Source organism: Lygodium microphyllum, chromosome 24, assembly GCF_053477565.2.
Source record: "Lygodium microphyllum isolate KBCC chromosome 24, Lygodium_microphyllum_v1.1.10, whole genome shotgun sequence".
NCBI lineage: Eukaryota > Viridiplantae > Streptophyta > Polypodiopsida > Schizaeales > Lygodiaceae > Lygodium > Lygodium microphyllum.
In genome coordinates this window covers 120,241,729-120,254,001 of record NC_141158.1, presented here as the reverse complement: position 1 = coordinate 120,254,001, position 12,273 = coordinate 120,241,729, and the positions used below count along the sequence as shown (strand labels likewise).

At 38.5% G+C, this 12,273-nt stretch overlaps 1 protein-coding gene across 1 annotated transcript; it reads right to left on the bottom strand.

The window, feature by feature from the left end:
• Positions 1 to 849: 849 nt before the first annotated feature.
• LOC148015583 (putative proteasome inhibitor) lies at positions 850 to 4,644 on the bottom strand. Its single transcript, XM_087665222.1, has 2 exons — positions 4,617 to 4,644; positions 850 to 1,526 (listed from the first exon to the last, which is right to left on the bottom strand). The coding sequence occupies exons 1-2, from the start codon at positions 4,642 to 4,644 to the stop codon at positions 850 to 852; spliced, it is 705 nt and encodes a 234-aa protein (XP_087521348.1).
• Positions 4,645 to 12,273: the final 7,629 nt, after the last annotated feature.

The following is a 12,273-nucleotide window of genomic DNA, read 5'->3' as shown; positions in this document are numbered from 1 at the left end:
CTGTTCCTAGAGCTTCTAGAGCATACATCTTTGTCATATCTCTCATACAAAGCCTCTTATGGGTAGCCTCTTTTAGGCATACATCCAACCTTTATAGGTGTACATGTAAGCATCATTTGCTATTCTCAACACCCCCCCTCAAATGATGAATTTTTACCCTTGCTAGATTTTGCCCTCCCTTCATGATGGCATGGCCCAGGAGACTAGCTCTTTGGCAGCCTAGACAAGTTAAGGCTTGAAACTTTACATTTTTGGTAGGGTTTGTTACATCCACTATGGGAAGCATATCCACTTAGGGAATTCGAGATCTTCTATGGGAAATTTTTGCAAAACATTTTGTTGGTTTGTAGCAGCGGAAAATATTTTCTTCATCCTTTTTATTTTGTTGCTTCTTTGATAACCTTTGATCTTCTTCTTGGTCTTCTTGGACTTCTTTATCGTCATGCGCCTTGGCTTGACAGATTCTCTTTAGATAACTCTTGACTAACATGACTTGATAGCTCATTACATTTTCCTTGGATACATAGATTTGCAACCTGGGTTGAATTTCATGATTTTCTTTTAACATTTTTAAGAGTTTCAATCATGGATTTCATGGAGAGGTCTTACCATGAGCTTGCAATTGCTCGGACAGTGTCTAACTCCTTACAATGAGATTGAGATTTTTCAAGGATTTAATCAATTGTGTATACAAACACTAGCTTGTTACAAGGATATGAATCACTATTAAGCTCAAAAATCAATTACCTCAACTTATGAAGAAGAGGATAATGTGAATGAGTTCAAAGCTTAACTAGTAGGTGTGAACATGGCTTTATTATAAAGGAGTTAAAGCCTTAATAATTCAGCTCACAATAAGAAAAAATAAATGAAGATTCCAGAGTTGATTGCGTCGATGATTGCACTATTGACTTTACATGAATAGCTTCTGGCCGTCTGCAAGGGGCGAGCTCCTAGACAAGAAACTCCCGCCATCTCTTCTGGCAGATTTGCACGTGGCTCTTCTGCATTTGTAAACCCAACTCCACCCACAACTTCCTCACTCAACTCCCTAGCTATTACTTTGCATATGCTAGGTGTTGGAGCATCTAATTTTGTTAGCAAGTCAGAGTTGATTCTTTCAACCAACTCATTGAGATTCTTGTAGAGTTGACTATAATTACACCCCTCTAAGCTGGTAACATAAATTGAGACCCGGATATCCAAGTGGAGAGGCTCCTTGCAGCCATCATCAAGGGGAGCTACATCCACCATCAGCATATCATCTACAAGAATATCTTTGACCAACACACACTTGTAGAGGCCTTGTTGGCAAGAACCAGAGTATCGAAAAGCATATGCCCCTAGCATATCATTCCAGCCATCAATACCTACATCCTCATGACTCTCTCCACCTTCTAGAGGGGGAGAAGATGTGCGCGAGCCAGCTGCTATAAGGGAGTGGCCGGCCGAGAGGAAGGCAACATTCACAACAAATGCAACGCGATCGTGCAGAGATCGGAACTTTGGCTGTGCAGCCTTGATGACTCCAAGAACTCCCCCTCGGTCTCGCCATGGCCATTGAACCTTCTAGGTGCAGACTCGATTGGAGAGCTCTCTTGAACTAACGAGATGACTTATATGGTAAGTTACAAGCTTCCAAGGCCCCTTTCTCTTTGTCTCTTGTCTTCGTTTCTCTCTTTTCTCCCAAATGACAACTTGAGGATAGGAAATGACAATGGGCCTCAATGCCTCCAATGTGAACTCCAAGCAGATCTTCTTGAAAAGCACTATAACACTTCCTTAAGCTTCTTCACCTCCTACATAGTAGTGAGTGTTGAATGGTTTGTACAAAGGAGAAAAAAAATGAGAAGGAAATGTTGAAAGACTATGCCTACTAGCTACCTAGCTCAGCCATAGCTCTAAAACCTTGTTAAAAACACGGGTCTAGAGCTAGTTAGCTATGGTGGACCCAAATCAAACACATGATACATTATCAGAATGAGAGATTGTAACTCAAGTGAATTAGGTTCCAAGATAGATTAACTTGGGCTCATAAACACAGTCTTGAGTAATTCAAACTGATAGTTCCATTACCTTGTAATGAGTGTCAACCAAGTACATGCATTTATAGCTTTTTGGATAGTACAATTGTAGTCATTGTGCATATGGGATTTTGGACATCTCTTCCTAGAGGTTCTAGAGCATACATCTTTGTCATATCTCTCATACAAAGCCTCTTATGGGTAGCCTCTTTTAGGCATACATCCAGCCTTTACGTGCGCACATGCAAGCATCATTTGCTATTCTCAACAAAGTCACACTAAAAACCAAGAGTGTTACGATGCTACCTGTAAAAAAAAAAGTGATAGATGCAGAGGCAGAAACATCAGCTCCAAAGACGGTTGAGAAGGGGAGTACAAAGGTTGGGGAGTATCCCAACCCAAAATGCCAACTTGAGGCCATCAAAAAGGTCAAGGATTGGGTAAAAGAAGCCCAGCAACACCTAAAGGATGCTGAGTCCATATTGGAATATGAGCTAGATGATCTCTCAAGCGTAAGCACACCAGTCTCACCTCCACGACCAAAGTCAAGGAATGCAGTTGTACCACAAGCATGCTGCTTAAATAGAGCTTGCACACTACCTGCCAGCACACCACTTAGGGCTATTGGCCAAGAAATGCAGAGTTAGGTGTTGGGATAAAGAGTAGTGCCCGTCTCCGCCCATAAGGGCCAAGCTGTACATAGTATATATACCTATCTAAAATCATAATTGAGATACACTCTTTAGTACCACTACACTCTATTTTTGTCAAGAAATTGGTATGCTTACTATCATTGAATGCTTTTGAGGTACTTTGCGCAATGAACTAATGTATGCTCTTGATGTTACATGCTTACGGATATTCCTAACATACTATTGAGTGGATTTTGGAGCTTCCATTGCTTGGCATTGGCTATCATTTACTGTTGTATAGTTATTTGAATGTGAATCATGGCTAGCAGCAGTGAAAATCATCTTATGCATATCAAGAAGATTGAAGGAACACACAACTTTGCAAAAGCAGTGATATAATATCTTGTTGCAAAAGAAGCAAGCAAAGACGATTAAAGGAAAGGGAACAAAACAAGCTGATGTAGAGCACGACGACTCGGATGAGCTGAACGAGCTTGCACGCTCGACCATTGAGCTATCAATTTTTTATGTCTTGTTGTTTAACATTGAAGGATTGGATTCTTCTTATAACATTTGGAAGCGACTGGAAGAATTGTATGCCCAAAAGAGTGCTGCAAGCAAAGTCTACGGCTGAAGAAACTCATGGATTTGCATATGAAAGAGGGTACTGCAATGTCTACTCACCTTATTGAGTTTAACTCTATTTTTAGCCAAGTTTCTGCTTTGAAGTTTCATATTGATGATGAGTTCAAAGCTATGTTCTTGCTTTGCACTCTGCCAAAGAGCTAGGATACCTTCAGGACTGCTATGAGCAATTCTAATGCTATGCTTTTGTATGTTGATGTAGAGAGTGCTCTACTCATGGAAGAAATGAATCGGCAAAACAATGCATCTAGTAAGTCTTCCAATGCTTTGCATACTAGAGGCAGATCGTAGCAAAAAGGAAAATCTAATAGCAAGGGACGCAGTAAATCACATAACAAGGATGTTGAATGCCATCACTATGGAAAGAAGGGTCACTTCAAACATGAGTGCTATAAATGGAAGAAAGAGAAAGGGAAGGGCAAAAAGAAGGATGTCAGCAAGGAAGAGAAGAAAGAGAGTTGGCTTGCTAAGAAGAGCAATGTAAAGATTGAAGAGGTGAATGTAGATATCCATGAGAGCGACAATGGGAAGGATGTACTCATCTCTTCATGTTTCAGTGCACATGCTTTGATAGCCAATATGGATGATGACATGCATAGTTGGATTTTGGATTCAAGTGCCTCTTTTCATGTCACCCCTCATAGTGAGTGGTTTACAGACTATACAAGAGGTCAACATGGTATTGTCCATCTTGGGGAGAATTATGCATGTAACATTGCAAGAATTGGCAGTGTGCAACTGCAGTTTCAGCATGGATCTATCTTCACTCTTTAGAATGTAAGGCATGTACCTCAGCTCAAGAAGAGCTTGATTAGTACTGGACATCTAGATGACGATGGATTTCATACCACCTTTGGTGATGGAAAATGAAAGATTTGCAGAGGATCTAGGATTATTGCCAGAGGCTCAAAGAGCAGTACTTTGTATCCTCTCCATATATCTAGTGTGCATGACCATGTTGTTGCTGTGATTGAGCAGCCAAGTGTTTCCTTGTGGCATGGCCAGTTGGGATACATGAGTCAAACAAGAATGAAAGTACTTTCTCATTTGGGTTACTTGCCTTGTCTTCATTTTGTTGATTTTGAGCACTGTGATAATTGTGTTTATGGTAAGCACATGTAGACATCTCATAAAAAGTCTCTTTCAATGAAATCTTTGCCTCTAGAGTTAGTACATTCCGATGTATGTTAGATGCCAGTGAAATGAAGGTTGCCACTTAAATGGAAATTAACATAGAACTAATAGGAAATGCTGAATTAACAAGAAATGTTGGAAACCATAGCTTGTCATTTCTTAATTCAAGATGTCTCACAACCAAGAATTACAAGAGATGTTGAAGCCATGGAAGCTTGAGAATCAATTGATGAAGGCTGCTGCAAGGAACTCACCCCTTACAATGGTGGGGAAGGAAATACCTTCAAGCTCCAAGAAGTGGAGATGTGTAAAATGATTCAAAGATGATTTACATTGGCACTCTCTTGCCTTTTATACTCCAGTCCAAAATAGACTAATTTCCTAATTAAAGCAACATGAAAATTGCTTTATTACAATCCATCCTTGCCCAAAAGTTTTGTCCTCAAAACTTTGAAGAGTGAAACGATATATGAATGATAAGTATGAAGAAATGAGAGGCCAATGTTGAATATCCTTGTTGAAATTGTCCATTGAAGAAGATAATCTTCCATTGAGAAGAATCTCCAAAGTAAGCTTAAAACAGTGGAAATCCGGAATGCTGTCCTGGAGTAAATGACCCATAATTTTGGATAGAAATGTCATATTGTTGCATATGAGATACATAAATGAATTATACTTCATAAGGTATCCATCCATATAATTAAAATCCAATTTTGATGTTGATAGGTCAATTATTTTCATGGCAGAAAATGAATATAGCAAGCAGTCCACTATATAATGAACTAACCATCTTCTTGAAGAAGCCATGGAAATTGATCCAAATAAGTAGCATGTTGCCAAGATGATTCTTCCATAGGCAATCCCTTCCACTTGACAAGGTATTCCATAACAATACGGTTCCTTAGAACCTTCTCTCTCTTGCCAACAATTCTTCCGGGCTCATAGATGATTAAACCATCTTCATCAAGAGGAGGTAATTATTCAAGAACTTGTATGTTAGGCCCAATGTATTTCTTGAGTTGAGACACATGAAAAACATTGTGAATGTGTGTGGTAGGAGGTAGATCAAGTTGTAAGCAAGATCCCCAACTTTCTTTATGATTTGATATGGACCATAATAGCGATGAGCAAGCTTATTATGTCCACCCTTGAGAGAAACATAACAAGACTTAGGTACTTTCAAAAATACCCATTCTCCTTCTTCAAAATCCACATTCTTTCTTTAATCATCTGCATATGATTTCATTGTCTCTTGTGCCTTGCTGATATTTTCTTTGTACTGCTTCATTAAGGCTTCCATCTTTTCTAACTCTTCTCGAGAAAGAGGATTCACTTCATCATGAAACAATGCTGAAGGTACTTGGACTTTATATCCATATAATGCCTCAAATGGTGACATACCAATACTCATGTGATAAGTATTATTATAACAGAACTCCGCTATATGAATCCAATGATCCCATGCATTTTGTGTATCATGACAAAAGTGTCTGAGGTAGATTTTTAACCATTTATTGACCCTTTCAGTTTGGCCATCTGTTTGTGGATGATAGGCAGTACTTGGAGTTAGTTTTATACCCATGGAAGTAAAAAGACTTTTCCAAAAATTCCCCATGAACCTGGAATCCCTATCAGAAACAATATTTATAGGTAATCCATGAAGTTTGAAAATCTCTTCCATGAATTGATCCGCCACCTGTTTGGCTGAATATTGGACGTTGGTAGGTATGAAGTGGGCTGATTTCGTAAGATGATCAACCACAACAAAAATGCTATTCCAGCCCTACTTAGTGGTAGAAAGTCCTGTAATAAAATACATGCTGATATTAGTCCATTTACCATGTGGAATAGGCAAAGGCTGAAGTAAACCACTAGGCAATAGATTTGAATCTTTGTTGGCATGGTAAGCACTGCATCACATATTCCTTGACATCTTTCCAAAGTCCCTTCCAATAGAAACATTTATGGATCTTGTCAAAGGTTTTAAACAATCCAATATGTCCTGCCAAAGGAGAAGAATGCATCTCCTGTAAGATTCGAGATTTAAATGATAACTGAGGGGTCAAATATACTCTCCCTTTAAACCAAAGAAGTCCATTTTGCCATTTGAAGTTGGAAAATTCAGATCCATCATCTTGCTATAATTTCTTCACAATATTGGCAGTGTGCTCATCTAAAAGATATTCTTCTTGAATGTCCTAGATCCAATCCTTATGTAGGGTAGAAATGCCATAAACAGAACATGCCCACATCCTAGATAAAGCATCAGCCACTACATTATCCTTGCATGCCATATAAGAAAGCTTGAAATCATATCCCTGAAGTGTAGCTAACCATCGTCTTTGTTTGGGAGAAATATTTGGCTAAGAGAGCAAATATTTCAACACACAATGGTCCCTCTTCACCTTAAAATGGCTGCCATAAACGTAGTGATGCTACTTCTTGATCGCATGAAGAATGGCTAACATTTCCTGCTCATAAACATGGAGCTCTCTTTCTTTATCATCCAACTTCCTGCTTTCATAAGCAATAACACCATGGTCTTGGCATAAAACAGCCCCAATACCTCTTCCACTAGCGTCAGCAAATATAGTGAACTCCCTGGAAAAGTCTGGACACACTAAAATAGGTGTTGAAATGAGTAGAATTTTCAGCTCATTGAAACTCTTAGTGGATGTAATATCCCAAAAGAAAGCTTCTTTTTTTAATCTATAAGTAAGAGGAGCTGCTACATGGGCATAATTCTTAATGAATCTTCTATAGAAAGAAGATAGTCCAACAAATCCTCGTAGTGAAGTAGAATTCTGTGGTTTGGGCCAATCCTTGATGCACTGAACCTTCTTTGGATCAACCATAATTCCTTTCTCACCAACTATATGACCCAAGTATTCTACTTCATTAGCCATAAAAGTACACTTGCTTTCCTTTGCAAAAAGCTTGTGTCTTCTCAAGGTAACAAGGACTTCTCTGACATGCTTCAGATGTTCATCTCTACTCTTGCTATAGATGAGAATGTCATCAAAGAATACTAAGACTAATTTATACAAGAATGGTTGCAAAATCTTGTTCATAAGAGCTTGGAAAGTTGTAGGTGCATTTCAAAGTCCAAATGGCATAACTAAAAAGTGGTAGAGACCTCTTTCTGTTCTAAAAGTTGTCTTGTACTCATCCCCTGCTTTCATCCTGATTTGGTGATATCCTGACCTTAAGTCAATCTTTGTGAAAATTCTTGCATCTTTGAGTTTGTCCAACAAATCATCAATGTGGGGAATTGGGTATCTGTTCTTTATGGTGCTCTTGTTTAAGTCTCTATAGTCAATACACATCCTGAATGACCCATCTTTCTTTTTGGCAAGTAGTATGGGAGAAGAAAAAGGTGACTGACTAGGCTGAATAAACCCCATTTCTAGCAAGTTTTTAACCTGTTTCTCTACTTCTTCTCTCTCATACTTGGATAATCTATAAGGAGGTTTGTTGATGGGTTTAGTGTTAGGCATTAAATCAATAGGGTGATCCACTTCACGCTGAGGAGATAATGATGTAGGTGGTTGAAATATATCCTTAAAATCTTCCAAGAGTTTACATAGATATGGATCTTGCTCCTTAGGTGAAGTAGATTGCTGATTTTCATCCACCTTTGATAGAAGAAGTGTAAAAATGCAAGACATAGCATTAATTTCCTTCTTCATCTTCTTCTTACTGATTATTTCCACTTGCTTTCTCGCCATGCCATTTAGTTTTACTTGCTGCCCATTCCAAGTAAACTCTATGAACATCTGATTTAGATCCAAAGAAAATTTTCCAAGCTGTTTAAGCAAATCACAGCCAATGATGATGTCAATGGGATCCATTTCTAGGACAATCAAGTCCGTCATAATAGTGCAAGTCTGTGATAATTCAATTGGAGTCTGTTGGCATATCTCTTTACTCAACTCTTGAGCACCATTAGCTACTTGTACCTTCAGTGGAACTTCTATCTCTTGAGGTAATAACTTCAGCTCATATAATGATTTGGCATTGACAAAACTATGTGTGCTGCCCGTATCAATGAGAATATGGGCAACCTTTGAATTTATAGTTCCCTTAAGCCGAAGTGTACTTTCACCTTTACAACCCAACCATGCATCTTGAGATATGGAACATAACATGGGCTGACAAGTAACCATAGAAGGATAATCAATCTTAGATCCACCAGGATCAAATGGACCATGTGGATCATAAGGAAAATTACTAACCGGCTCTAATTCCTCCTGTGTGTCCTAATCATCATGCTCATGCATCTCATCACAAGTAGGAACTGCCTCTACTTGCAAAAGATGTCCTTCTTGTGTCTCCTCTTCATCAGAGTCTTCAATATTCAACATATTAGACTTTGCTATATATCCCTTGCACTTCTCCTTGTGCTCAAGAGACCATTTCTCCCCACATTTGCAGCATAAACCCTTGGATTTATCATTAGGAAGTACCTTGTTACTGTTATTATTGGGATATTGCCTATTTGCACCTTCAGCCCTTTTGAAATATCCTTTTGGATCATCATTATATCTGAAAATATTGCCATGTTTTGAAGCATATGCTGTAGGATAGGTTGGCACCTTGCTGGAATTATTTTGAAACCTGTTTTCAGCTCTAAATCCTTCTCATTGTTGGCTGAACTACTGTCCAAATCTCATAGGCTTTTTTGTTTTGGGCTAAAATGAAGTCAGATCTCTTCTATACTTTTGGCTGTACCTCTTGGCATATTGAATGGCTGCATGAACATTTGTAGGCTTGGCTACCCCTACTTTAGTTGATAGGTTTGGATCAAGACAAAAAATGTATTTGTTCAATTTGGCTATATCGGAAATGCCTTCCACATACAAGGAGAGGTTTAAAATTTGTTTGGAATACTCCCTCACACTAGAACCCCTTTGCCTAAGATCATACCATTTCCTTTCAAGCATTTCTTTCTCCATTGTTGACATGAATACTTGAGTCATGGTTGATTTGAAGTCCTCCCAAGACTGAAAATTCTCTCCAATCTTGCTCATGTATCTGCACCACGTATGCGCATAACCCTCTAGGTATAGGGCTGCATAACAAATCTCTGCTTGATCATTGCATGGGTAGAGAGTGAAATACATTTCCAATTTGTTGAGCCATTCTTCAAGTTCGGTCGATGAAGGGTATCTCCTTTAAAATTAGATATATTGACCTTGTCCTTGTATTCCTTGTCATAATGATAGTGTTGCCCATTATGGTTGGTATATCCAAAAGATTGTTGTCTATTAGAATGATCACTCATTGCTTGATGTCCATGATTATGTGTAGATGAATGTTGTCCATTTCCATTATTTCCAAAAGATTGACAACCAAACAACGAGTTTCCATTCGAATGTTGGTTATGAGTGGATATCCCATGTGACAACCTATCTTGTTGATCTTCAGCATGTTGGAAATTGTCTCCTTTCCTTGCTTTATGATGTGCATATTGCCCTTGATCATCTCTGGAATGAGAAACTTGGGTATGTTGAGAACCAAACTCTTTGTAAAAGGGATGACATCCATGTATAAACTCATTTCTGTCATCATGCAGAGAATAATCTTGTTGTCCTTTGTCTCTTGAACTAGTAAAGTTGGGCTTGTTCCTATTCCATGAATTGGTATGAGGCTGAACTGTTTCATTCACCTTAGAAGGTCCCCCATGTTCAAAAGTAGATGGTATATTCTGTTGGGATGTTGTGAACCTCACATTGCCATGAACAATAGGTACATCTTTTAGCATGGGAAGGTGAATTGCTTTGCAATTTGTTACCCAAGTTGCTGAATATTGTGACTAACTGTTCAAATTTGGCATCCATTCTATGGTTTTGTTGCTTCATATGAGTGATAATATTACCCAAGTTGTCATCCATTGAATGTGTGAGTTGGATTAGACCTTCATTCAAGTTACCAATTTGCTTTGATAACTGTTGGAAGTCATTGGAATCATGGGTAACATTTGCTTCAGTTTTGGGCTCATTGTCAAAAGGAACCCTTGGCCAATGGTTCTCTTCATTTGTTGTACTATTATGTAGCTCCAATGATAGGATTAGCTTCAGCATGGTAATCTTCTAATCCTTCATTAATGGGCTCCAATACCTGATCTTTCTTCTTGTTCCTTGCCATCATGCAAACTGTGACAATTTTAGGACTACCTGATAAACAATGGTTAATATCCAAAGCTATTCTCCTCCAATCTAAGTGCTTGATAGCTCCACACAAATATAATAACATGTAGATATACAGATTTACTAAAATAACAACTTTGGAAGAGGTATGTGGTTGCTTTGGATCAAAACAGTGTACCCTGTCAACCAGTCCCAGTGCTGTTTACAGTGACCACCTGTCACTAAAATGGCCAAAACTTTTGATCCGTTGGTCCAAATTAAGTGTTCTATAGCTAAGGTCAAAGCTAACTTTGTCCTCTACGCATTGAGTATAAGAACCATTATTTCAGAGTGAAGTATCTCATTTTTGTAATTGATTCTTTATGACTGTCCAGGATTAGACAGCAACCTGTAATAGCCTATAAATTCACTGTTTGGACCGTGTTTCAAACCCATTTGTCATGGATCATCAATAACTACTTGTGGACACTGAAGTATGACCTGGAAGCTCATGCATTCACCTGGATTCAACTTCAAAGTACCTGTAGACCTGTATATCTGATCAAAATGTCACTGGCTGCCCTATTTTGCTATGTTTGGTACCATGAGTCTTCCAATCTTCATCCACTCTTTCCCAAGTGGTCTTCCGTGGTCCACCACCTATGGTGAGGGATAAAACAGTAGGATGGGCACCTACGTGGGCTCTGAAACTCTGAAAGGTGTGCAAAGTTTCTTTCGGGCCAGGTTGTGCACCCTTACAAAGTCTTAAATAGCAAGGGAGGGTCACCTCTCTTTTGTCTTGCTATCTCTTCCGGCTTCGACCTTTTTCCTCGGTCGGAATATACATGGCAGATCTAGTGTTCTAACAATCAAGGAATACAATGCATGGCTAAATCACGATTTTTTCATTTCATGGTATGTAAGAATTGAAGGGTAAAATGTATGAAAACTAAGGATGAGAAAGGCTTATCAATAGTAATCAATGACTCACTGATTTACTATGCTCACCTTTTACAATTTATTGGATATTCTCAATGGATTGAATCACAAAAACCCCAAAGTTAGAGGTTAAGAAATTCTTAAGCATCAACGAAAGGAAATTGCATGAGTTTGTAATATGGGTTGATCAAGCAACAAATCAAGGAGTAATGAATCAATCTATGCAATCATTTGGGCATCAATTTATGAATGGACAAAGCTGGAAATCAGTAAACAACATCAATCAACACCCTAGGTAAGGTACTATATGATCATGACATGAATGATTTACTCTTAATTTCTTCCCTTTCAGCAATTGGAAAGCTTGAACAAGTGGATTAATAGGGAAAATTAAGAGTAGGGAACAAGAATTACCTCTTGATTGTTGTTGAAGAATGGTATATGAACCACATTCGGTCAATACTCTATAAAATCCACCATCAATTTGATCCAAATTGAAAGGTATAGGCCCAACTTCAAGAGAAGATTAACCCCATAATGCTTGCTCCAACTCCAAGCAATCAAGAAGCTTCAATTGATTATGGGAATGCCACCATTGATTGAATGTCTTCAAGAAAGGGCTATAGATAATCCAAGAACCTTGAAGAAACCTCAATTCTTGATTAGAATCAATAATTTATGAGAATTCAGAACCTTCTTGCCTTCATGAAGAGAAAATGCATTCAATTCTTGATAGATTGCTCCAATGTTGGCCCTCCTTTGATGTAGTAG

Excerpts from the sequence above, each read along its gene's own strand:
- LOC148015583 (XM_087665222.1), bottom strand. The coding sequence starts at position 4,644 with ATGGCTTCAACATCTCTTGTAATTCTTG. Across the intron at positions 1,527-4,616 it reads AACATCTCTTGTAATTCTTG|TCATCAAGGCTGCACAGCCA; the intron begins GTTGTGAGACAT and ends GAGTTCTTGGAG.